The 25,978-nt window shown below is 38.3% G+C and overlaps 3 protein-coding genes across 8 annotated transcripts; all 3 read left to right on the top strand.

Annotated features, from left to right (window-relative positions):
- Positions 1-588: 588 nt before the first annotated feature.
- LOC119983473 (receptor-like kinase LIP2) lies at positions 589-2,329 on the top strand. Its single transcript, XM_038827143.1, has 5 exons — positions 589-804; positions 891-1,011; positions 1,141-1,268; positions 1,363-1,483; positions 1,974-2,329. Exons 1-5 carry the CDS (start codon positions 589-591, stop codon positions 2,327-2,329), a joined length of 942 nt encoding a protein of 313 aa, XP_038683071.1.
- Positions 2,330-5,472: 3,143 nt separating this feature from the next.
- Positions 5,473-21,722, top strand: LOC119984139. Of its 3 annotated transcripts, none has more exons than XM_038827951.1 (16): positions 5,473-5,899; positions 6,620-9,346; positions 9,770-10,232; positions 11,560-11,788; positions 13,013-13,177; positions 13,440-13,712; positions 13,986-14,228; positions 15,321-15,707; positions 15,821-17,236; positions 17,414-17,470; positions 18,393-18,821; positions 19,327-19,550; positions 19,836-19,969; positions 20,376-20,573; positions 20,660-20,838; positions 20,930-21,722. In XM_038827951.1, the coding sequence occupies exons 1-16, from the start codon at positions 5,509-5,511 to the stop codon at positions 21,029-21,031; spliced, it is 7,617 nt and encodes a 2,538-aa protein (XP_038683879.1). In that variant the 5' UTR covers positions 5,473-5,508; the 3' UTR covers positions 21,032-21,722. The 3 variants fall into 3 exon arrangements, with proteins under 3 accessions (XP_038683879.1, XP_038683881.1, XP_038683880.1); XM_038827952.1 differs by having other exon boundaries at positions 5,737-5,899; positions 6,640-9,346; XM_038827953.1 differs by lacking the exons at positions 19,836-19,969; positions 20,660-20,838; positions 20,930-21,722 and having other exon boundaries at positions 20,376-20,542.
- A 162-nt stretch (positions 21,723-21,884) lies between these two features.
- On the top strand, positions 21,885-25,934 carry LOC119984143. 4 transcript variants are annotated; one of them, XM_038827958.1, is made up of 3 exons: positions 21,885-21,900; positions 23,993-24,954; positions 25,275-25,929. In XM_038827958.1, the coding sequence occupies exons 2-3, from the start codon at positions 24,032-24,034 to the stop codon at positions 25,768-25,770; spliced, it is 1,419 nt and encodes a 472-aa protein (XP_038683886.1). In that variant the 5' UTR covers positions 21,885-21,900; positions 23,993-24,031; the 3' UTR covers positions 25,771-25,929. The 4 variants fall into 4 exon arrangements, with proteins under 4 accessions (XP_038683886.1, XP_038683887.1, XP_038683885.1 ...); XM_038827959.1 differs by lacking the exon at positions 21,885-21,900 and adding an exon at positions 22,373-22,847 and having other exon boundaries at positions 25,287-25,934; XM_038827957.1 differs by lacking the exon at positions 21,885-21,900 and adding an exon at positions 22,375-22,825.
- Positions 25,935-25,978: the final 44 nt, after the last annotated feature.

Raw genomic sequence — 25,978 nt, 5'->3', positions numbered from 1 at the left:
AACTTTGACCGTCCATAACTTTTTTGATTCCCTCGTGTGTTTTCTTATTATAATATGTTTCCGAAGACTGATTTTGAAGACCTAAAATTTGGAATTGGATGGAGATCGCAAAGGCATCGTTTTGCGTTTTGGTGTCCAACGAAGTTAATTAAGTTTCCTGCACGTTTTATGTTTCCAATTTTCCAATTCTAGTTTAATTAGGAGTCCAATAAGGGTTTGATTGTTTTGTCAGTCTATAAATAGTTTCATAAACGTCTGTAATTGAGAATTCAATACAATTCAATTTATTAATAAAATTCCGTGAGGTTTTCTCAATTGTTCTTGGTGGATTTCAAGTTTTTTGATTTCGTCGTGAACGAATTCAAGTGTTCTAGCTTCCGCACTGCGTCAGAAATTCTGAGATCTAACTTGTGACTTACATCCATGAATTTGGATTTTGTTTCAAAATTATGAGATCTAACTTGTGATTTACATCCATGAATTTGGATTTAGTTTCGAAATTATGAGATCAAACTTGTGAGATAGCATTATGAGGATTCTGCTCCCTATTGTTATGGCTGAAACGCTATCTTTTGCCTAATTTTAGGGATGGAATCGAGTAATGGAGTATCTCTAGAGAAATTCACTTGGAAGGACTTGGAAATGTTCACCAATAACTTCAGTGAGAAAATTTTTATTGATGTCACCCAATATGGCAAGGTTTACCACGGAACAACTCCCCAGGGTCAAGGGGTCACAGTGAAGATCTGGGGAAATTTTGGATTCTACCCCCATTTTGGTGTTAAAAACGATGTCAGATTGCAAGTATGTTCCATTCCCTAACCTGGCAGGCCTTTTTTATATGTCTCTTTATTATCACCTTCCCTTCTTTTTTTTTTGTGTGATTCCAGCAAGAACTACGATTCTTGGGGCATTCAAGCATGCAGAATAATCCTTGTTTGGTGAAGCTGATCGGATATTGCATCGATGGTGATGATCATCTGGGTGTTGTTTACAATATTAAGTCTAGGGGTACCTTATACAACCTCATCCAAAGCGGTGATGCCACTTACTTTGATTTCCATTGTTTTGCATTTTTTGTATCGTTACATAATCTGCGTCCACAAATTTTTCTAATTACGTGCCCTGCTTCTTATGCAGATGCTTTTACTTGGACAGACAGAATGGGCGTGGCACTTAAATTTGCATGTCTGCTTGAGACTTTGCATTCTGATGACCCCCCGTACTTGGTTCGCAATATCGACGCTGCTCACATATTGCTTGATCAGGTTGGATTTTGAGGTGCATCTTTTATGTGCGAGTTGTTCTTTTGTTTTGCTCAGTAGTCTTTGTGATGTGTTATTTTTGTTCCTTTTTTCTCAGGATTTTGTTCCTGTTCTGTTCGACTTTTCTCTGCTCACCGGTGGTATTTTTGGTGATTGCCAAACGATGGATTTTCCCAGTATGCCTGTGGGCTATGTGGATGGTGTCTATTCTTATACAGGTATATCACAAAGCTTTCTGAAAAAAAAAAAACAAAAATTAAATTGGCTTTTCGAGTTATTTGTATCACATTCTTATTTTTCACCCACTGTATTTCGGGCGCAAATGAAAATGCACTCACACTTGTATATACTTTTGCCTTTTGAGTCTCAATTGCCAATGTTGTGTAATATAAATCGAGCGTATGTTTTGAAACGAATTTTCTATATGACAAATTCACAGATATTTCATCAAATCTGTAACTTTTTCCTGTGACGCTAATATCTGATGTTATATTGCCTTGGTTTGGTGTTTATTTTTAAGGTATGTGGGTGGATTGTAACACTGTCTACATGGACTCTCTGTTTTCTGCATTGTTTTTTGTTTTTCCCCCCTTGGTTGGGGTTTCAGAATGTGATAATTTCGGTGGTGTTTATTACATGCCATCTGGTGAGCTAAATTTCTGATAGTACATTTTTTGGTTCTCTGGTACTCTTGTACTCATTCGGTAGGTCACTATGCAAAGAGATCGGATGTATTTGCATTTGGTGTTGTACTCTTAATGCTGATAACCAAAAGGGTTGGAGCCAGAGTTACGAAAAAGAAGAGAGATAATATGCCGATGGATATGGCAGAACGATGTGTTTATGTTTGGGCAGAAATAGAGTACAAACGACTAAGCAAGATGATTTGGACTAAGCCCTCCCTTGTGCATAAAAGCTTGAAGGTGGACACATGTTTTGAATCACAACATGGGCTTGCAATGCGCTGTGTAAAACGTCTTGATCCGTTTGGGGAGCTGGATGGCCAGGGCAAGCGGCCATCAATGACGGAAGTTGTTCGCAGCTTACAGTCCATATGCATGTGATGTAACCAATTTCATGGAGGTGCTAATCCTTGGCAGAAACAGATTTGGGAAGCTAGTCGATAGATGAGATTTTTTTTAAGTGTTGGAAGTTTTAAAACTCAATATTTTAAGTGTTAGAAGTTTGAAAAAGTGCTGTTGATATTCAGGGGAAATAAGTGGTGATTCTCTCAAAGACTATTTTGTCAATATCAGAGTTTAAGCATGTCGAATTTCGAATTTACTGGGGAATCCATTAATCTTGCCACGACTTATGTGATTCTTCATTTAAGAGCATGTCCAATTCCGATTCCGAATATACTGGGGAATCCACCTAAGATAAATCAAATATGATTTGTTGTTAATGCATTAGAAAACCATTGAAAGTTCAAAACTCACTTGGACCAATGTGAGTAGCCATGCTTCATAATTGAAAAAACGAGCACCGTGGAAATACATGCCAGCCAACTCCTCAAGACTATATCTGGTCGTTGCTGATAGGGCTCACCATTTGGCCAGCGAGCCTAGGCCCGGGTCGAAAGTAGATCGGGCCTGGGCAGCGCTGCTCGACCCCTTAGGCGGGCCTGGGCTCCATTTTTGGGGCCCGGCCCGGCCCGAAGACCGATACCACGGGCCAATTGTGGCCCGACCAGAGCCTGAGCCCGACATTATTTATTTTTGGGATTTTTGGAGGTCGGTACACTAGATTGTACTTAATTGTAAAAATGTGCAACCATTAAAACATCCTTTTAAAAAAGTACACTGAGGATTAGTTTTTACCAAAATAACCTCAAATTTGATTTTCTCTCTCCACGAACTGTGATACAATAGTGATACTTTTAAACATAAGATCCAATTTAGTGTTCAATTTATATCTTTTGCTCATAAAATGATGATACAAATGTTGGAATGTAAATTTGATTGCATTACATGTCTTTTTGGTTCAATTGTATGATTTTAGTGGATTTTTTGTGTTGACGATACTATAGTGATACATCTCTGCAGCTGTATATGTTTTTCCAAAACGAGCAAGAGAGGTACAAACCCATAAAAGACAACCAAGAAAGGAAAAGTAATTGGGAAGAGAAAGTATACATACTGGTTCAATTGTATCATTTTAGTGGATTTTTGGTATTGGTGATATTATAGTGATACATCTCTGCACCTGTAAATTTTTTTCCAGAACGAGCAAGAGAGGTAACCAAGAAAAGAAAATCAAGAAAGGAAAAGTAATTAGGAAGAAAAAGTATACATACTGGTTCAATTGTATCATTTTAGTGGATTTTTGGTATTAGTGATACTATAGTGATACATCTCTGCAACTGTAAATATTTTTCCAGAACGAGCAAGAGGGGTACAAACCAGACAGATCGAGGAAGGAGAGAAGAGAGAACGAAGCACAAACCAGATTGAGCAACGAAGCATAGTCCATATCTGTCAAAAACGGAGACAAGAGCAACTCGATGCAGTCCAGATTGAGCAACGAAGAAGAAGACGATAAAGAGAGGAGAAGCTCGGCCAAAAACGGAGAAGAAGGCAACGAAGAACAATTCAGATCGAGAACCAGAACCAGAACTAGAAGAAGAAGGAGAGAAAGAAGAGATAGCTTTTTGTAGAGAAGAAGGAGAGAAAGAGGGGACGCATGGAGTTGGGTAGTTGGAGGGAGAAGAAGAAGAAGAAGGGTATTGTAAGCATAAAACAAAAAATCTCTTAAGTCAGATGACCAAATTACCCTTAAATTACACTTTTTTACCATTTTAAAAAGGCCCATGACCTTTTTATAATTAAGTTGTCCAAAGTACTCTTAGTGATAATTGTCTGTAAATTTATATATTAAAATTTAGATTAAGTGATTCACTCAATACAAGTCCCCTTAACCCAATAGACTTAAATATTTGGCCCAAGTTAAAATTTAGAAGTACATAAAATATGCTGGCCCATATATGCAATTGATTGGACAACACTAGTCCAGTGGATGATTTGAGCCTTTTAGTGATCAAAGAAGAATTGAATACCAAAGGTTTATTAATTCTCGTGACGTTCTTTTATTTCGTCGTCTCCTCGATCACTTCCTTCTTCTAGGCGTTGCACTTAACTTACAAAATTGAAAATAAATGAAGTTGCTATAATAAAATTTATCATTAATAATAGGTTTCAAATCTACCTATGAAATAAGAATGCATGTCACATGGACCAAGTAATAACACTCCACAATAACTATTTCTTCTCAACTCTCATTAAGTAATACTCTCTTATTCTAATTATACTATGAAGCCGGTTATTTTTGATGTGTTACGGTGACAGGTATTTGGTAAACAGTGATGCAGATCTTAAATTTGGTGGAGGTCGGTCTCTCATGATGAAAGGGAAGTCAAGAATTTTGACCTAGAACCATTATTTTTATTTTCCTGTATTTGTTTTTTTTTTTTAGTACAAGTACAAATGCAATATACGACACACCACCAGATCAAACCTATGAAAGTACAGGTGTCAACAAGCCCTACGTAGGAGGCACAAATCAAGCCCACGCAGGGGCATACTATCAAGCCCACACGAAAGTACATGTGTCAACAAGCCCCACGTAGGAGGCACAAATCAAGTCGACACAGGGGCAAGGGGCAGACTAAACCCACACACATCCTTATAAATATTCGGACGAAAGTACATGTGTCAACAAGCCCCACGTAGGAGGCACAAATCAAGTCGACACAAGGGCAAGGGGCAGACTAAACTCACACACATCCTTATAAATATTCGGAGGAGGTGAGACTAGAACCCATGAACTCAATCAGGGACATGCAAAGTCATTGCCACTCAACCAATGACTCATTTGCTTTTCCTGTATTTGTTTGTTTAGTCTATTCTTGTATATTCCGATATAATATGGTGCATTTTGATGTAATACAATATAGTCTAACACTTATAATTTTGTAAAGTGCTGTCGTATTCTCTCGGAATACAATGATGGGGTTTCAACCCTTGAAAAAAAAAATTACACTACGAAGAGTACTTAATCAAATTCATGAATTAAAATAGGAACCTTCTATGGCTTGATTGTTTGAAATTCAATATCTTTAGCGCTGATAATTAATAAACAATTTTCAGTAATTGATTTATTAATTTTTATTTGCATAAGTGAATACACAATATACACCCTCGACCATTTTTCCGTTATAAATCCTATTCGAAGAGGAAATACAGGTATGGCAGGGACAAGTAGCAGCTCCGGAAACCCAATCGATCCTCTCGATCACCTCCCTCTCTCTCTGCTCGGATCGGAGGTCGTCCCGCCGGCTCCTAACCTATCTTATCCCGACGCCATCGACTGGCTACCGGACTTTGCAGGTTACTCATGGGTTGCGTACGGAGCATCTTCTCTTCTGGTGATCTCCCACTTCCCCTCACCTTCCTCCTCCAACGAAACCCTAGTTGGCCCTATTCTTCGTCAGGTGCTCGAGCTTTCCAGCGAGAATTCCTCGCTTGTAACTGGTGTGTCGTGGTCCCCTGCCACTCCGTCTACTGGAGAACTCGCTGCTGCATCGCGGAATTGTATATTCATTTTCTCCCATGATTCGGCTAGCTCTGGCGGTAAAGGTACTGTTTGTTGCCGAGGAAGTTGAAGGAAATTAACTTTGGAGCTCAGTATTTGCGTTTTCTGACAGCATAACAACTAGACATATTTGAGAGCATTACTTAATATAATTTTAATTGCTGTGAATGAATGAGGTCCTATTTCACTGTATGAGGCATGATTGAGGTGATTAATCAGGTATCTGGTAGATTATAAATTTATTTTGGTAAAATAGGATTGACACTTCGTGAATTAATTTGTTCATAGATGTTATCCACTGATCCACTCTATGGCATGTTATATCATGCACTGCTAGAAGTTTGCAGGCTAATACATTTGTTTCCGTAATAGTAAGGTGGCCTGTTGTGTGCCTTTTGTATTTTTACGATGTTGGGGATTGCCTGCAATTTTTCGCATTATTCTTTTTCTGTCTTTCTTTGTGGCGTGCTTTTGTGTCATTTAATGACTCTTGAACTTAATCACACACATAGTTTTATTGGTGGGTGGTGGTGGTTTGGGGAAGGATACAAGTTTGCTTACCATATTGCTCTTGGAGGATGTGGAAAGATAAACTTAGAGTTGACCAATTTAGCCAGTAATGCAGAATGATCTCCAGTATATGATGAGAGTTTGAACCTTGTTGATCATCTTAAAGGATGAGCTCTTCATGCGAGCCTTATCTTTGTTTTGAATTTCTTTCATTCTTTTGCATCTTAAATTTTTTGTTCTTTACTCATATTCAGGTTCTTTTTGTTGGAGCCAGAATGCAGTACTTGTACAATCAACAAGTGTCCAGGCAATCAAGTGGACGGGCTCTGGGGATGGCGTAATTGCTGGTGGAATTGAGGTGGTTTTGTGGAAGAGGAGGAACAAATCATGGGAAATAGCATGGAAGTTCAAGAGAGATCAGCCTCAAAATCTAGTTTCTGCAACCTGGTCTATTGAGGGACCTTGTGCAACTGCAGGTTGTCCAAGTATTTCACATGAAGGACATTGTGGTTCTAACTCAAACGAAAGCGTTTTAGTATGTTACAGTGATGGAAAACCTGAATATGCAACAGCTGAGTTACATCATCCTCAGCCAGTGTCTATGATTCAATGGAGGCCATCTATGAGAATTCACTCAGAGAAGGATGTGAAAAATTTTGCGAGGCATGTGCTGTTAACATGTTGTTTAGATGGAAGTGTAAGGCTATGGACTGAGATGGATAGTGGAAAGGCTAGAGAACCCAGCAGGGACTATGCTGATCACGAAATTGTGCAGCGATCTTTCTGTGTTGCTGCTACAATTGAGATAAACCACGCTTTGAATTGCACTCTGGGCACAGATGTATTTTTGAATTGGGCAACGGAAATTGGGGGTATATTTAAAAATACTGATGGAGCTAATAAGGTCTTCCCTGCAAGTGGCTATGAGCATGATAAAATGGACAGATGTGAATGGTTAATTGGGTTTGGTCCCAAAATGTTGGTTACCTTTTGGGCCATCCACTATCTTGATGACCTCTCCCCTGTGAGATTTCCCCAAGTAACATTATGGAAGAGGCTCGATCTACAGGACCTTAACATGGGACATATTCATAGAACTGAGTTTTCTGATTTCAAACGCAAACTGCTCCTCAGTAAAGTTGTTATCTCAAGGAATTACTTGTCTGGCCCGCCTAATATGTGCTCGTTGATTCATTTATTGCCTTGTAATTCCTTATACTGGTCTCAATTATATACTCAACCGTCGAATGACACCAGGGACACATCTGTTTCTGATTCTGGGACTAGCAACTTCTCATTATGTTCTCAAGGAGGACTTTTAAATATAGGAGGTCATACTGGAAAAATTCTGCAAGTCTCTTTGCATCCTAATATCTGCGAGGTTGAACTGGCTGTTTCTTTGGATTCCAGTGGGTTGGTTCTGTTTTGGTCACTATCTACCATTCCAAACTGTACTATGGGCCAAATAACATTGGTTCCAAGATGGAAACTTTGTGGAAACCTTTCAACTCAGGATTCATGTTTACCATATACAAGCTTAAGGTGGGCACCATCAATATCGGGTGAAGATCGGGTTCTTCTTATGGGACACATCGGAGGAATTGATTGTTTTGTGGTTAAAATCTCTCGAAGTGAAGAAGATGTATTATGTCATTATATCTGCACGATACCTTTTACTGGTCATGGTCCTTATGAGGATGGTCCCACCAATATCTTCACAATACCTCTGCCATCTACTTGCAATAAAACATTCAGATTTAACAAATTTATGCTATTAAGTGTATGGGAGAAGGGGTTTAATGCTCTGTCATGGGAACTCATGTTGCATTCTTATGATACAGTGACTAATTGCAGTGAATGTAGTAATTTCAGCAAAAACATTTCTGGTGAATGCCGCATATCTGAATTTGAAAGTACTTTTGGCGGTAAAAGATATTGTCTTGGTATTCTTTGTTGCTCTTCACAATTGCCAGAACCTCACATTCAAGACCATATTACAAGTTTTGCAGTACTCAGTCCTGGCAATTTGACATGTATAAAAACAAACACAGATTTTATGAAAGATCTGATCAGCAATGAACCGGCCTATGTTATGGCTACAGGTTGCTTTGATGGTAGTTTAAAACTGTGGAGAAGCAATTCAACTGGGTCTTCAACTCTTCACGTGCCGTGGGAGCTTGTGGGAAAGTTTGTTGCCCACCAAGGTCCTGTTAGTGCTATATGCTTGACTGATTGTGGTCGAAAGATTGCAACCATCTGCACAGAGGGTAGTCCAGATCGTGTTAGCAGCCTTCGGATATGGGACTCTGTGCACCTTACGTTGGCTGGAAGTTTTAGGTTAGAAGATACATTACCAGTCAGCAAAGGTGTTGTTGCTTTAAATTGGTTGTCTTTAGGAAATGGTCAATTATTTCTTGGCGTTAGCTCACAGAAAAAGTTGCTAGTATATGCTCAAAGGCGTTCTGGTTGTCAGATTTTGTTGAACCCTGGAAACTCTTTGAAAAGTGATACTTGGTTGTGTGTTGCAGTAGCCCATACTGAATTTACTATTTGTGATTTCCTTTGGGGTCCCAGAGCCACAGCTATTGTGGTTCATGAAAATTTCTTTAGTATATTTAGTGAATGGATGTTTCTTATAGACAATAAAAATCATGCAACATGCTATGCAAAATCAATCGCGGACAAACCCTTAGATTATTACGATGGAACTGGTATGGAAAATCTTTCTGCTGTATTCACTCACTGCAAGATTGACGCTTTTGGAAAATTGTCAGTCGAAGACAGCTATGCAGACTGCAAGTCCAGGCCTCTTGAAAGCAATACCGATCACTTGTCGTGCAGTCTGTTGATAGCACAACATGAACTTAAACTTGGTGCGAGAACCATGCTTGGTTTATGGAGCATGCTAGAGGTAGAACAGAAGCTAAGGGGCTCACTGCCTATATATCATCCTGGTGCACTTTTTATGAATATATTTTCAGGTATCATGAGCTAGTACACTTATTTTAAGAGGGGTCCATTCTTTTCAAGTTCCAGAATCAGTAATTTAATCAAGCAACAGCTAACCCCTTAACATTTTTATACCTTTCGAAGCTTTTATGAATAATAGGATGCTATCTGCCACTAATGTTCTCTTTTTTAAGTGGCTTGGGGATGGTCCCTTTACATAAAATCTAATTCCTCAACATAAATGTTGAAAAATCCTGCCGAGGGTGTAAATGTAAGCCCGTTTTTGAATGCAAATGGCTGAATCTGAGAATTCACAGCCTTCTATTCAGTTGCAAAAGTAGTTCCTGTTTCATTATTTCATTAAAGAAAGCATTCTACAGACTGTAGTGTTTGTTCAATTTTTACTGAAACTGTTGATTTTCTGTTACTTAAGCATGTATGCTCTGTGTGTCTAGGGAACTGGAAACGTGCGTACGTATCTGTGAGGCATCTTGTTGAATATCTTGTGTCAAATTGTTCTTCTGAGAGTAATTGTGACTCTGCAGAGTCTAGTTGTATTGTTCCACATATCCTTCTATCAAGTTATTACGAAGGGATTTTCTCGAAAACTTCAACTGACGATGAGAGATTTCGGTGGAGCAGAGGTTCTAATTCAACCACATCTTCTTTGGAATTTGATCGAGGCTTCACCCAGTTTGCTTCCAGTTCCGAGTTTTATGGATCCAGGGGGATGCTTAGTTCACATCCAACGAAATCTGAACTCAGTGGTTTTGTTGAACCTATTGAGAAGTTATACAAGGCAGTAGCTTTGAAAAATGAAGAGAAGATGCAGCTTCTTGCAATAATAGATCTTCTTGGTGAAATAAGTAATCCACACTCTGCCTCTGCCTATGAGAATCTCGATGAGGCTGGGCGCAGGTACTTCCTGGTTTGGTTGGTTACATTATTTATGTGATCATCTACATTCTCTCTGAGATTTACGTTTCTGATAGATTTAACAGTTGGTTTTGGGCCCTGGCATAGCCTGTAAGCCTTGCAGTTGTTTGGGTTGGTCTTCTGCTTTGGTTCTGTCTAGCATGAAAATTGTGAAGAAGCAACGTATATGCTGCTGGCTATGTATCATGAAGTGGTCAGTCACCTTGAAACTTCCAGTATAAGGAAAACAAAACTAATTTTTAGATATAGCATTACCTTTGAAAGAATCGTGTTGTACTGGTTTGGATGGTTCATGGTGGCAGTGCTTGTTCACTCTGTTCATGTGACTTTAAGGGAATCTTTCATAACTGGTTGGTCATGATCAGTTTTTTCATCCTTCGACCTTAGGTCTATAGGAGCAATATCATCTACCCTAGATGCTATTATTGCTCAAGTATTACAATTCACTGTACAAAACTTATTGTCAACTGTATGCCTTAATGTTGATATGAACAGGTGATAAACTCCACTATAGGGAATTAGGGGTTCTTCAGATGCTTCTGACTGAAGTTTTGAAGATGAATAATCAATTTGCTGATCTTCTATATCTGTTAAAATGTCCGGTTTCTTTGTAGCTCTTTATGTCTGTTTTAGATTTTTAGTCTTCAGTTTCCATGTCTTTTCCTTCTCTTGTGTTGTCTGTGTCTGCTCTCTCTTTTCTTTGGCTGATAAGTGAAACAATTTAAAAGCGTCACAAGGGATGCAACCTGAACACCTGGGTTGGTATATTGATGAAGTTTGTCAGCCCTCAAAAGTGAACTTACCAGTGTTATTAATGTCAATTTGGTACTAATTATAGCATGTTTTCCCCCCCTTATTTCTTCTAATCCTAGTGGCCATGAATGGCTTTCATTTTGGGCCTGTACCAGTATAGCTGCAGTGTCTGATATCTGGTGAGGATGGGATTTTGATTTCTTACCGTGCACACATCAATTTGTAGCCATTAAAAGTAAAAATAGGATTGCGGTCCATTGAGTCCTTGGGGCTTGGGAAATTTAAGATAAAAGATGTGGATAAAGATATTTCTTTATTACAGGAAGGAAGCTTGTGCTTATGCTATTACAGTTGATGTTGTTTTGTCATTTATATACTTAATTATACGTTTTGAAATTATATTTTGTCTTACCCTGCAATGAATGGTTATCTGCCAATTATCTTCTAAATTATATTATGATGTAAATCGCTATACTTGCGTTTTGTTTACTTTTATATGTTATTACTAAGCTTGTAATATGTTTCTGATACCAATTTTTCTTTCGTCCATCTGAAGGTTTTGGGTCGCATTAAGATTTCAGCAACTGTATTCTTTCAGAAGTTTTGAAAAAGTGGTGTCTACCGAGGAGTTGGTAGTTGACTCTGCACTGATTGGGTGGGCCTTTCACTCTGACTGCCAGGAAACATTGTTTGATGCATTTCTTCCAAGTGAGCCATCCTGGCAACAAATGCGGGCACTGGGAGTTGGATATTGGTTTACCAACGTAACACAATTGCGCACAAGGGTAATTTTTCTAGCCATTAGTACTATCTTCTTTTATGCAATCAATTGGGTGAGCAGCTTGATTCACCCATTACCTGTGACAAAAACTTCATCTTTCCTGGACTGTAATTTTCTTTGCAATCTCTAGCCAATTTAGAATGATTGTCATTAGGGTAGAATGATTGTAATTAGGTATTATTAATGCCATTCACTATCTGAATGGCTTGATCATTAGTTTTACAAGAACTGAGGGATCCCTTTTTTAGGGACGTGTTCCTGTTATAAAGTATGCCTTGAAGATATAAATGTTTGCTTTTTCTGTCTGAATTGAGTAAGATCCCCATATAAGAACATATTTTGCCGGGTTGATAGGCTATTAGCCTATTAGGCTCTAGTTACAATCTAGCATGCTTTATATGTTTTTCAGCATGCTAAATTTTGATAGCATATAGTCAACGTAGTATGTGGGCCTACCAATGATGTATCAAATTGTTTAAAGACCTGTTTTTGATGCTTGTTTCGAATGAATTCCAAGCTTTGGTGTACCTGACAGATTTCAATCCTGCATTGATATCCGCAGTCAACGCTCATCTTTGTGCTTTAATAGTGTTAAGATTACTTATTTTTCCATTCAACCCAATAAGTTAACTTGTTGGGTTGGGGCATTTCGCATCATTTTTACATATTCTAATACTCCCCCTCACGTGGGGTTGGACGATCCGACGGCCAACAAATGAGGCCCAACACTAGGGCTACTCTCACAAAATCCCATACTTGGTGCAACAACAAACACACACAAATTCTCACTCTTAGGGTAACAATAAATGGGGGTTTAAATTGCGGAAGCTAATTAAACCCTTTCAGGAACACCTTACTAGTGGTGCCTTGGTCTGATGCATTCACTGAGTTCATGATTTAGTGACAGATTTATAGTCACGTTAAGCTGTTTTGTATGATTGGGTATTTTATTGAATTTATTCACGATGCTGGATGTGAGTGGGATTTGTTTACCTTTTATGCTGAAGGGCGTTTTCTTTTCCTTATCATTGTGGCTACTGCCTGTAAATTTTGGCATGTATTTTACATCTATTTTTTTTTATTAAAGGTATATATTTTACGTCTGAGAGCTATGCTGCTGATTATTTATTGTTTTGACATTAAAAAAAAGAAAGATTGTGGCTTCATGAGAGGAAGAGAGATACTTTCTTTTAGCTAATCAGTGCTGATGGAGGTTTCTGTGTTGTAGATGGAGAAGCTAGCAAGGCTGCAGTATCTGAAAAGAAAAGACCCCAAGGAATGTGCACTTCTTTATATTGCGTTAAACAGACTTCAAGTTTTGACTGGTCTTTTTAAAATCAGCAGGGATGAGAAAGATAAACCCTTGGTGGGGTTTCTTACTCGCAATTTTCAGGTATTATGGAAAGTTATACACTTGTCATTATATAGTTATGAAGGGAAGATTCATTTTGAGAGAAGCTTCCCAGCCACTTCTTTTTGCACCATTTTTCATGTCAATTTGTCTTCCACCTGTACTTCTAATATGGGCCTCTTTGTGTATATACCTAGGCACACTTGTGCGGGCCCCTCTATGCAAACCAATCTTTGTTTTGTCGTGTCCTCCTTTCTTTGGGGGGTTTTGATTTCAATCTTAAGTTGCATAATTATTGTTGCAGGATGATAAAAATAAGGCAGCTGCTTTAAAAAATGCTTATGTTTTAATGGGAAGACATCAGTTTCAGCTGGCTATTGCTTTCTTTCTGCTTGCTGGTGATACTTCTTCCGCAATTAGTGTTTGTGCCAAGAATCTTAAGGATGAACAGCTTGCAGTGGTAATTTGTAGACTTATTGAGGGCCCTGGTGGACCATCCGAGCATCACTTCTTAACAAAGTTCATGATTCCATCTGCAATTGAGAGAGGCGATAATTGGCTTGTCAGCCTGCTAGAGGTGCCTCAAATATGGATCTCTCTCTCATTCTCTCTCTGTCTATACATATACATATATATATATACACACACACACACACATATATATATATATATATGTATGTATATGTATATACGTATTCGCATATTTATGTATGTATGTATGTGTTATCATATAATATGCAACGTATGCGCTTGATGTGTTTTGAAAAGACATTATTGAGTGTAGTGGCATGTTACATAACTACCCATTTCTTTAAAATCTTTACTCATAATTAGCTCTCTTGTTTTGCAGTGGGTATTAGGGAATTACTTTAAGTCTTTTCTAAGCATGCTTGGTCTTCAAGAGAGCATAATCGACTTGAGTGCAATTTCAGCCAATCATGTTGCTTTTATGGATCCCAGTATTGGTCTGTATTGCCTTACACTAGTGACCAAAAATTGCATGAGGAATGCAATTGGGGAGAGAAATGCTGTAATTTTTGGTCGTTGGGCAAACTTGATGATAGCTTCTGCCTTGAATCGATGTGGTCTTCCTGTAAGTTTATGTTACCTTTTCTAGTTATGTTGACTGTTTTTGGAGGAGTATATATTTGCCTGTTCTAGTTTAAGTTTATTGCATCTTTATCATTGTTGCATTAATGCTTATGTATCTGTTGACAAAATGTTGACATGCTTAAAATTTGGTCATACGTACCAACCCCGTTTTTGTGTGTTTGCTCTCATACATTTAGATTTTAGTTTTGTCACGCTGTTATACTGTTGATGTCACATTCGTGTCTTGGAAAAAGGGCAGCTGTTCTTACCTTTGCACGATTCAATCATGGAATTTTTTTTTTTTGTTTTTTGTAAATATCTGACCAAAGTTTGGTAAACTGACCTCACATTTTGTATTCAAAAGGCATTTCACGAGGTTATTCCAAGTCCTTGTATAGTATTGACTCGTTATCCAATGTATAAATCAGGTATTCATTAACCCCTACTTTAGATGGTGTTTGGTCAAGGAAAGTTTTGCATCCACACACCTCTTCCTTCTTGACAGGTCTTGGAAGCCAAAGTACCCACTAAAGTGGCTTTTCTTCCCCCCCCTACATCTCTGATATTTAGATGATGTTTGGTCAAGGAAAATTTTGCAAAGTGTCTGCAAATTTATGGGCATCACATGGGTGGTAGCTGGACCATTGATGATGAGTTAAAGGCTTGGAAATTTCATCGCAGTAGAAAATAAACAAGGAAAACTATTGGACTCAATAACTCTATTTTGCTTGCTGGGTCAGTCGGAAAGAAACAAATAACGGAGTATTTGAAGGGATGGAAACTAGCTTAACAGTTGTAAAGAATAAGTGTTACAACCCCTTTGCTTTGGTTCATTGAAAGTTTATTGTAAATGAGATGATACTACTTAATGTAGTAGACATTTTTTCAGTTGTAATTAGGTGGCGTACCCCATTCATGGCCTTCATTAGTAATTTCATTTATATCTCTTTCCATTAAAAATAAGAAAGAAACATGGTCTGGGTGGTATGTGGCTACATGTGTTGCTTCATTCATTTTAACTTTTGATATTCGACTGAGGTTATTAGTACTTCTAACTTGAAATATAATTGTATTTCTTATTGCTTATTCTAAGCTTGAAGCTTTGGAAAGCCTTTCAACTTCTTCGAGCACTCTTGGGAATACAGATCAAGGGAGTGTATCTGATGCTGAAGCTCATCAAACTCTACCTGAAACTCCAAATATTTCTGCCAGTAATTCCTTTAACTGGCTATCTTGTGATGTGGCTTTGCATCTGGAATCCCATGCTAAGTTAGATTTGGCTGTTCAGTATCTCTCAGAGCTGATGAGAGAGCATCCTTCTTTTCCTGACCCTGATGTAGGACCTGCCGGAGCTAAATCATACTCCCTTGACTATGATATTTATCAACTTGTAACTGAAAATTTTCGACACAAGCTATTCACAGCCGTTGCAGAGATTGAGCGGAAGTTTTCTTTGGCTTCTTCAAGTTTGCTCAGAATGGTCTGTGCTTTACAGACTATAGATTTCACTTCTAATTAACTTTTAAGGCTAATGCTTTTCTGACTTCATCGAGATCATCCTGGAGGACTGATTCATATTGCTATGTTTTGCAGATTTTAGTGTGGTTGTGCCATAAAGGATTATCTGTTATTGGTTACGATTTGTTGGTTGAATATATTTCTGAAGACCCCTCACAAGCAAAGAGTCATCGAGTTAGTTTCTTATACCCTCTTCTGCGGAAGCCACTTTTGAAGGCAACTGAAGATATCTCCTTGTTATTTTCACGTTTTATAGTTGCTTGTGGTGTAAGTTCCCTTCAGTTAAAACCTTGTTATACTGAGAATGATGTGCCATGTGGAGTAAGGAATCCGTGCATAGATTCCTCAGGACTGTGTGTACGAGGTGTCAGACTGTCCCTACAGAGTTTAAGAGCTGCTTTGATGATTTTCTCTGGCTACATGACTGAAGATGTCATAACGAAACCCCTCGTTATTCTTGATTTATTTGAATATTATTTGGAGTTTGCATCTGCTTGGCTTCATAGGAATCCAAAAAGTCTCTTTCTAGTTGTAGAACCTATCTTGATCACGTTTACCAATGGCCATACTCCTTATGAAGTTGATATGGTGAATCTGAGACAGCTCTTGCTTCAAATTCCAGAGTTAGGTCGGGATTTATCAATTGATGATGTAAGAAAGGGCCTCCCGGTTCTTGAATCCATTCCAGATAAGAAATGTGGAGATGTGGTACATTCAATTTCAGAAGATGAAAAATGGCATGTCATAGGGGTATGTCTATGGCAACATATGTATAATTTTCTGAATCACCAGCTGCAATTGATGTCAATTAAATTTGAAGACGGTTTCTTTGCTAGCGCAACCCATGGAAAATGTTCTCCCTGGGCTTCTGGTCCTTCGAGTTTTGAATCTGATTGTGCGAGCATAGAAGAAGAGACCAAGTTCTGCTGTTTAATATTGGCTAAGTTACTGAAGACCTCTCTTGAACTTATTTCTTATTATCATGTGAAACGGCTTGCGTTAATCCTGCATCAGAAAGTTGAGAATGGATTGAACATATCGATTCTGCAATGGTTAGGGGGTTCCAACACGAAGCTATGCCATCAGCCTATAAATCAGGGTACTCCAACTGTGGACGTAAGGATCAACAATGATGACTTACAGGTTTTTGACATCTTATGGGATAAATGTGCCGATCCTAACTTGATATCTAAAGGTTTTGAGCAAGAAAAAATTAATACATCCCATTTTTTCAGCCATAAGTCCATTAGAAGTTGGATTGACATATATAAAAGCATCACGGAACAGCATGGAGTGGAGAAAATTTATGATCACCAACTTAATCATAGCAGCAGTCCTGCTAGCGGTGAAGTTGAATCATCTGTCAAGGGTCTATTTCGAAATGCCCTTAGTTTCCTAAATTTCTGGCAGAAAGATACAACCCCCTCCAATGGTTTGTGTTATTTCCAAAACCCAAAAGAAATATGCAAAAGAAATGGGGAGCTTTTGGAGGTAACTATTCTTCTTCATCTGTTTCACTTGCATTTTTTATTCACGACATATATTTATTATCTCGGAACAAAGGCTGAGTCATTGAAATAGGACCTGTTTAAAATTAAAGTTTCCAAACACTGACATAATTTTTTGTTGTCCATTACATCCTGCTCTGACTTATTCAACTTTGATCAGGCAATATGTGTCAATTCTATTGATCAACGACAAGCTGCGGTTGCTAGCAACAGAAAGGTTTGTCCCTGTACATTGAATTCTAACTTCTGTTTTGAAGTGTTAAAATTCCGTGTTTCGTCATTAATGAAGTCTTTCGGGTAGTTATTTGAATGCTTATTATTATGTTCTTCATTGCTCACGTGTAGTGGAAAATGGATTTGCCTACCTGTTGGATTCCGTGCTAACGGTTAGCCGACGTTGGGTGGTCTTCCTCCTTCAGTATCTGGTGGTTTCCTCGGACCTCCTGTGTCTAGGGCAAGCAATAGATCGAGTAGAGTATTCGAGAGTTGTCGTAGCATTTTTCTCCTTGGATATTTTTTTTCTTTCTTTCTCACGTTGGGCTTCTCAAAGTGCAGAAAATCCCAAGAACAACAAAAATGGAGGTCCAATACATGTTAATCACCTGAAACATGCAAGGTGTGCGCTTTGTGAAAAGTGCACTCCTCAGCATGTTTCCGTGCACCTGCCCAAGCGCAATGAAGCGAGGTGCGACTCGTGCGCTCCGCCTCGCTTCTCGCTTAAAGCGTGCGCTTTGGCACTTTTGACAACTATGACATCACTTATTGAAGATAATAGTTAGTGGAGGTAAATTTTCAATAGTCGTTCAAGCTCTCTTCGAATTGAAAAATAAAAGAATAAATAGTTAACAACTATTATTTGGTAAGTGTTCCAAGATTTGTATGCTTGTATGTCTAGGAAAGGTGTGGTCTGATGGGTTTCCCTTTTATGCATGGTAATGTTATCAACTTTTCCTACTTCTGTGGATGCCTCCAGCAAAATGTCGTCCCTCTTTTATTCTTTCATTTCAATGCTCTTTTTTCAATTTATCTGAACCAGTTATTTTAGTTATATTGACTATATAAAATGTTTTAAATATTCAGGACTAGTATTTCATGTATCATTGATGTACTTATGCATTACAATCTTTTTTTTTCTTCAGGGCATAATTTTTTTTAATTGGGATGATGGGATGCCTTTCAGAGATCAATCAGACTATATCTGGTCAGATACTGATTGGCCACTTAATGGGTGGCCTGGTACTGAATCAACCCCAGTTCCCACATTCGCTTCTCCTGGTATTGATCTTGGCAACAAGAAAGGGGCACATCTTGGTTTGGGAGGGGCAACAACTGGCGGGGGTACTTTAGCCAGTGTGGGAAGAAACTTGACCAGCAGTGGAGCAGTTGAAATTCCAGGTTATGTTGGTGTCTCTGCCTCTGGCTTAGGCTGGCAGATTCAAGAAGATTTCAAGGAGTTCCTTGATCGTCCAGCGACTGTGGAAAACATTAGTACAAGAGCTTTCTCCAGTCATCCCTTAAGGCCTTTCTTCTTGGTTGGGTCTATCAATACACACGTTTATTTATGGGAGGTATAAAATTATTGTTTACAAAATTATCGTCTTTTTACAACAATCATGCATACAACATTTACCATTTTTATCTGGCAGCCACACTCCACTAACACCATAGAAACAGGTTTTTCCCAGTTTTTCCTTACTGATTTTTTAAAAAAAAAAAAAAAATACTTCTTAATGAATGTAGCTTGCTGCTGAAGACTTCCTACAATAATTTCTTTAAACAGAGTGACCAACAAAAAGGAGGATATTTATTAACATGTAAACAAATTAATGAACTATGAGAGAGCACTGGAATGATGCGATGGAAGGTAATGTTTACATGGGGCATCCCCTTCTCATGAAATTGTGCACTTCTTTAAAGCATTGTAGTGAATGCTGGAAAATAAAGCTATGTAATTATTACTGTATCCAGAACAATAAATGTGCCATTTCTCTGTGAATCACATTCAGAATTCAGTTTGTCATTTGTCAATGTAATTATCTGACATATGTTTGATATGAGACACAATTTGTTCAGTTTGGTAAGGACAAAGCTACAGCAACTTATGGTGTGCTGCCAGCTGCAAATGTTCCTCCACCATATGCTCTAGCATCAATATCAGCTTTGCAGTTTGATCTCTGTGGACACAGATTTGCTACTGCTGCGATAGATGGAACAGTATCCACATGGCATCTGGAAGTGGGAGGAAGGAGCAACATCCGCCCAACAGCGTCATCTCTCTGCTTTAACAGCCATGCATTGTATGTCTCTTTTTGTGGTTGATGTGATATTCCTCGTACATATTATATTTTGGTTTTTTTACTTGGGTAAATTTCAATCATGGCCTTAAAGTTGGTTACCCACGGAAGGATAGCATTTAGATTTAAGGGAATTTTATGGAGTTTAATGTTCATTTCCGTACTGTACTTGTGAAAATTTTCTTGCAGTTAATATCCAATAGTTGTTTGTGTGCATGTTGATTTCGGTAATTATTTATTTTTTTGGTTTTTTTGTGTGTTCATAAACTAACTATTCTTCACATGCAGGGATGTTACTCATGTTACTTCCAGTGGATCGGTTATTGCTGCCACTGGATATAGCTCCACTGGTGCCAATGTGGCTATATGGGATACATTGGCTCCACCTACGACCTCTTGTGCTTCAATAATTTGTCATGAAGGTTTTTCGCCACTCTTTTGAATTTGAATTGGGTCCCAGATGTAAGGGATTCTCTATAATGGGTAACAATATGCAAATTTGGGAAATGGATGACTTATTGAATGAACATAGCCACAAAATGAACAGTCAAAAGTGTTTACATTGATTTAGTTGCCCCTTTGTGTGTTTGTGTAATATGGATTTTGCTAATGTTGATATAATTGGTGGGGAAAGTGTTCTTAAACATTCAGTTTGAGTATTTGGAGTCCTAATGTCAACATTAAGGTGTGTGAATCGAACTTTGAATATTTGAGTTTTAGTGTCATTGGAAAATTTCAGTATTACGCTTTCTATCTACTGTATTTATGGTTGTGCAACTTATATGATTTCTCTTTTGTAGCATTGACATCTACATGTTTTGGATGAAGGTGGTGCCAGGTCCATTTCTGCGTTTGATAACGACATAGGAAGTGGTTCTGTTTCTCAACTTATTGTGACTGGTGGTAAAGGCGGCGATGTTGGCCTTCACGACTTGCGATACATAGTAACTGGCAAGTCTAGGCATTTTGATAATGGTGGACCAAGTCAAAATGGGATGCTTTGGTACATACCAAAAGCTCACTTAGGTATGTTATGCTATTTTCTATGTTCTTATAACTAAAGAATTTTGTTCTTTTGGTAATCACTTGTTCTTTGAATAATCTGAGTGAAGGGAGTGTCACCAAAGTAGCTACCATCCCAAATACCAGCTTGTTCTTGACGGGAAGCGAAGATCGGGATGTTAAACTCTGGGATGCAAAAGCAGCAAGGTTAGTTTATCATTGGCCAAAGATGCACGAAAGGCACACCTTCTTGAAACCAAGCTCTCATGGCTTTGGTGGAGTTGTTCGTGTAAGTGCCACGACTGAAATTCCATAAAAAATTAGATACCAATTTTGCTGGTGTTCTTAGACTGAGCAGTTTCATATTTAAATTTCGTCAGGCTGCTGTTACGGACATACAAGTTGTTTCAAATGGTTTTCTTACATGCGGTGGAGATGGTTCTGTAAGACTAGTTCAGCTCGAAAATTTAAATGGGACATGAAGGAGTTTAATGTGAGTTCCCGAATCACATTTGGATCCCATGGCTGGCTGCATAGAATTTTGACTTCCATTGGTGCCATTTCCTACATTGTCCCTTCATGAAGTTCTTCCGTGATTCAAAGGTTTTGAATATTACAAACCTTTGATTCTTTTTTTCCCCTATACGTGCACACAAAGACACCAAACTTCCCCATTTTTCCTTTGGCTCACTAGAAGAGGGAGGAGGGGCCAAAGTTGTGGTCCGCCGGTGAAGTTGAGTAATCAGTGGTCGCATGTTCAAATAGAGAGGAAACAAAAAAAAAGTCTCTTTGCAATACGGTTAAGAACTTGTAAGATTGTATCGATCTTGCCCTTTTTTTTGGGTTTCCTCTTCATTACGAGGGCCTTATGCACGAGAGTCTTGGTTTTTTTTGTTTGAAAAGCCTTAGACGAGTAAGGATAATGTATTCCCTTAAGTGGTTGTGTGGTCAGTTGGATTCCAGTGTCAAAAGAGTATATACCATTGTAGTAGAATTACAAGATGAGGTGAATTGATTCAAGTCTGTATATTATCTATATATTCAAAATTGTATTAATAGATATTCCTGTTCAGTCCATTATTATATATTTCGAATTCTGGATATTGTAATCTACTTGGAAGCTTGTATTTCTGTTCAAATAAGAAACTCAGTGGGGACTGATGCATGTAAGCAGCAATTCATTTGTTGCACAAATGGCTACAAATTCCATTATAATCCTTTCCACGCCTATTATTTGCCTTTTATTGATTATTTTGACTACTCTTTCCACTGCAGGGTTAAAAAGAAGGACCAACAAGCAAGTGCCATAAAGTTGTTCAAAAGTCAAAACCAGGGGTCTCATCTAATCCAGGTGCTGTTCCCCCACAGATTCTTCTTTTTACCCTAGGAATAGCTCTCTATTTAGCACCCAACAAACTCAGTTAGTTCATACTTGATTATCTTTTTGGACTTGGGACTAAAGAATCTAGTCTTAGATCAGAATCTAGTCTTAGATCAGGAGTTTGAAGCTACTGTAGCTCTTTTTATTTTTCAAGTAGTTTGCGTTAGGTCTCGGTAAAACTAACATGTCAGACAGGATTTACTCGTGCCTAATCCGATATGAGTTTAAGCTTAGTGAGATGTCTGAAAGACGATACTGGTTGAATTGTTATCGCTTACCAAAAGCAGAAAAAGTTTAAAACCAATTTTAGAAGAAAACCCTATGTCATACGCCAACCAAAATTAACTTCAACCATTAAACCATGCTTTTAATCACCTTTAAGTTTAAGCATCAAGATTTTCAAACATACATTATTATTGCAAAATTAGTCCCATCCCATCCTAAGAAGTAAGAACTTAAGAAGGAAGTGATCATGGGGCCCACTACTCAGATTCTAAATTTTGTTGTGTTAAAACTTCCCCTAGGTGGGCAGATAGACGTGTAACTCATATCCACCCTCCGATAGCAATTGCCATAATAAGAAACTGTAAACCAGTGACTTTCGCACTCGAGAGCCCCACGAACGAGAAGGACCTGGCTACGACTACCACGGCGCCGCTTCCATCGGCCCCCTGTTTTTAACCGTGGAAAGCAACATGAGAATGAGAAAACTAACCGACGAGCTTGAAAAGCAGAGACAATGGCTGCCGATTCTCGTGCTCTTTTTTGATTCTGTCGTTTTTTTTTTATGTCTGAATCAAAACGGTCCGTTTCGTACCTCTTTCTTCTTCAATTCAACCACGTCTTTTAAATAATACCAACGAAAATACCCTCCCACTTGCCCCATCTCTATCCGGTTCGCTCCCGCTCCTTTGTTGGTTTGTTGTTCTCTGTCTCTTCTCTGCTACTGCGATTATTATTCTTTTTGCTTGAATTTTTTTTATATATTTATTTGTTAATTATGGTTTACTGGTATCTGTATTGCAATTGTTTTGAGTTTTCTAGGAATTTTTGAATCTGTGTTGCGATATTTCGGTCGGTTATGGGGTTTGATCAATATAGTTTTCGAATTAATTATGAATATGTTGATAGAATTTCATTTATTCTGTGATTTCGTTTTGTTTTTGTGCGAAGTGTTTACATGAGAAGGTACTTTGTTTTGGTTTGATGTTTGTATATATGCTTTTGTTTTGATGGTATGGACTGATAATTGGGTTTTGATATGGTCATGTCTATGATGATGAACCACTGCATTGTAGTTTTGTAAATAATCTTGTGATCTCAGTTACTATAGTTATTGTCCATGACCCTTTCTGTAAAACAGCTTCTTCGCATTAATGTGAGGGTAAGGCCGGTACATCTTGAGTTCTGGGTTTCTCTCAAGCTAAATAGTTTGCTTCAATTGTTAACAGAGATTTTGTTTCATAAAACCTCAAGCTTCTGGATTTTGATTGTATTGCTTTTGAAATTGGATTTTGTGTGAGCATTCGTATGTGAGTATCATATGATGACTACAACTTTCATAATTGAACGTAGATTTTTAAAGCGATTCTGAATTTCAATTCATCTACAATTAATTTATGCTACTATTATCTAAAACCTGGAAAATATTCAAGACTTGTTGTAACTCATTTCACATGAGTTTTTTGAATCATTAATTATTTTTGATTTAGTGATGCAACATGGCCTTTGATTTTTTTGTCCGTGGCATTGTTCTTTTTGTTGTGTGTCTGGTCAATAATTTTAATATCTAACGGGGCTTTCTATGTGCTAAAAGGGTTTGTTATTCAATTTTGAGATTTCCCTTATTTCGTGTGTCTAATTGCATGTTTTCCATTATTTCCTTTTCTCCTTTCAAGGGTTGTTGAAGTTGACCCATTTTATGGCTGACAGAGCATGTAAATCAGTCTGAAATTAGATTGTTTTATGATTCATGTTTTACTGACCTGTATTTGAGGAAGAATTGACTAGTTCTTAAATTTGACCCGTTTTTTATTTTTGGTATTTTATGATTTCCTAGCAGAAGCTTCTTCTGCACATAGATGCATTTTAGAGAAGAGTGATGGCTGCAGCAGAAGCAAGGGCTATTTGGCAGAGAACAGCCAATCGATGTTTTGTCCAAGAAGATGCCAAAAGAGCCCCCAAGTTAGCTTGTTGTCAATCATCATCATCAAAACAAGTTGATCCAGGACCCAAAAATGTGGCAGATGCACCTGATCTTCCGGCCCTTTCTTCCATGTCTCTCAACAGAAACTCATCATATACCAATCTGCCCCTTGACACAAAATGGTGGCTTCAGATGCAGCCTAGCTATGGGTACCAAAAAGGTCTAACATATGAACAGTTAAAGGCCATGGAGTCAGAGATGGAAAGATTAAGAGATGACATTTTGAATTCATCCTCTGGAGTTGACAAGGCCAAGCCAGCCAATGATCACAATAGTACAGAGCTTGATTGCAACACGAACGGTGAGTGCTGTCATAATGTGCATTATGAGATCTCTGCTGATCCTGAAGTTAAAAAGGCAGAGGTTAGGACTTCACACAGTAAGGATGTCCAGGACATTTTTGGGCTGAGGTACCCCAGCGAAAACCATGAATCAATGGAGATGGATCCTTTTGGATTCGCTGGACAGAAAAAAATTGATGAGTATTGTAATGATCTGGAATCTCCTTGCGTTGGGGAACAGCAGACCGAACCCTGGTGGCTTAAAACAGGTAAAGACGAATTAGCCACCTTAGTTGCTCAAAAGTCACTCAACTATATAGAAAATTGTGATCTTCCGCCACCTCAGAAGATGCAAATAAGAGGATATCAGTGCAGTGCTACTGTATCTGTTGACTGCAATGGAACTTCATCTGTTGATAGTAATTGTGAAAACATCTCCACTAAGATCTTTCATGCTCAGACCTACTCAGGCTCTGGAAAAACACATAGACGAGAAAGGAATTCAGTTGAGGAAAGGCAATCTGACACATCATTCAGGTAGTTCCCCTGACTTACCATAGATGACTTTTTTTAGCAGAAATCTGCAAAGATAAATGTTTCCTTCTCGTTTTTGTCCTTAGTTCGTAGGAATTATTCCTACAGTTCTATTAAGAATATATGGATCCTCAGCAAAAGAAGAATACAAATCAAATTCGTGAGAATATTTGTTTCTGCCAGTTAAGTTAACCGAATTTCATGACCATTAGCTAATTGGTTCAAGTCTTCCATCCCCAAATAGCTTGTTTGTTAGAAAAAGAAAGAATCTGTTTGATATTAATGCATAGAATCAAATTTCTTTGGCCTAATTTTCAATGCAGCTGCAATCTCAGGGACAGTTATGGTATAAACTGTAAGGACTCAAAGGGTATGCAACAAACCTGTGAGAACGATCTTCGCAAGGCTCAGTTGCTAGAAGCACTATGTCATTCTCAGACACGTGCAAGGGAAGCTGAGGAGGTTGCCAAACAAGCCTGTGCTGAGAAAGAGCACATAATTAGGCTTATCTTCAGACAAGCTTCGCAACTTTTTGCTTATAAACAGTGGTTTGAATTGCTGCAGCTTGAAGACCTTTATTACCAAATCAAGAAAAAAGACCCACAGACCACTCTCTTCCCTGTGGCCTTTCCATGGATGCCTTACAAAGCAAGGAAATTACGGAAGTGCAAGCGTAGGTCTGCCAAGGGCAAGCGGTACAAGGCAGGCATCGCTCAAGTCGATCTATCAAAGTATGCTGTTGCTTTTGTTCTGGGGTTGAGTCTTGTTGGTGCTGGATTATTCCTTGGATGGACCATTGGATGGATGCTACCTTTCTAGATTGAACAAGAGTTCTGGTAAAATACTCGGCTTTCTAGATTTGTTGTTGTATTTATGCTTTTCAGTTTGTACCCATCTTGTACAAATGAAATGATGAGTTTGTATATATTTGATGAACATTTTCTGGAACTTGTACATTTCATCAAGTTTCTCTCTCGATGATCTCTAAATCTTGTAAAAACCTGGTTCAAGGCTTTGTAGTTGGATC

This window comes from Tripterygium wilfordii, chromosome 18 (assembly GCF_013401445.1).
Source record: "Tripterygium wilfordii isolate XIE 37 chromosome 18, ASM1340144v1, whole genome shotgun sequence".
Lineage (NCBI taxonomy): Eukaryota > Viridiplantae > Streptophyta > Magnoliopsida > Celastrales > Celastraceae > Tripterygium > Tripterygium wilfordii.
This window is presented reverse-complemented; position numbering and strand designations above follow the sequence as displayed.

What these genes read in the sequence shown, in the direction of transcription:
- LOC119983473 (XM_038827143.1), top strand. Translation starts at nt 589, where the DNA reads ATGGAATCGAGTAATGGAGTATCTCTAGAGAAATTCACTTGGAAGGAC. An exon ending in TTACAATATTAAGTCTAGGG is followed by an intron (nt 1,012 to 1,140) that starts GTACCTTATACA and finishes CTTCTTATGCAG; the next exon opens with ATGCTTTTACTTGGACAGAC. An exon ending in TGGTGTCTATTCTTATACAG is followed by an intron (nt 1,484 to 1,973) that starts GTATATCACAAA and finishes CTCATTCGGTAG; the next exon opens with GTCACTATGCAAAGAGATCG.
- LOC119984139 (XM_038827951.1), top strand. Translation starts at nt 5,509, where the DNA reads ATGGCAGGGACAAGTAGCAGCTCCGGAAACCCAATCGATCCTCTCGAT. An exon ending in GGCTTGTCAGCCTGCTAGAG is followed by an intron (nt 13,713 to 13,985) that starts GTGCCTCAAATA and finishes CTTGTTTTGCAG; the next exon opens with TGGGTATTAGGGAATTACTT. An exon ending in GAAATGGGGAGCTTTTGGAG is followed by an intron (nt 17,237 to 17,413) that starts GTAACTATTCTT and finishes AACTTTGATCAG; the next exon opens with GCAATATGTGTCAATTCTAT.
- LOC119984143 (XM_038827958.1), top strand. Translation starts at nt 24,032, where the DNA reads ATGGCTGCAGCAGAAGCAAGGGCTATTTGGCAGAGAACAGCCAATCGA. An exon ending in CAATCTGACACATCATTCAG is followed by an intron (nt 24,955 to 25,274) that starts GTAGTTCCCCTG and finishes TTTTCAATGCAG; the next exon opens with CTGCAATCTCAGGGACAGTT.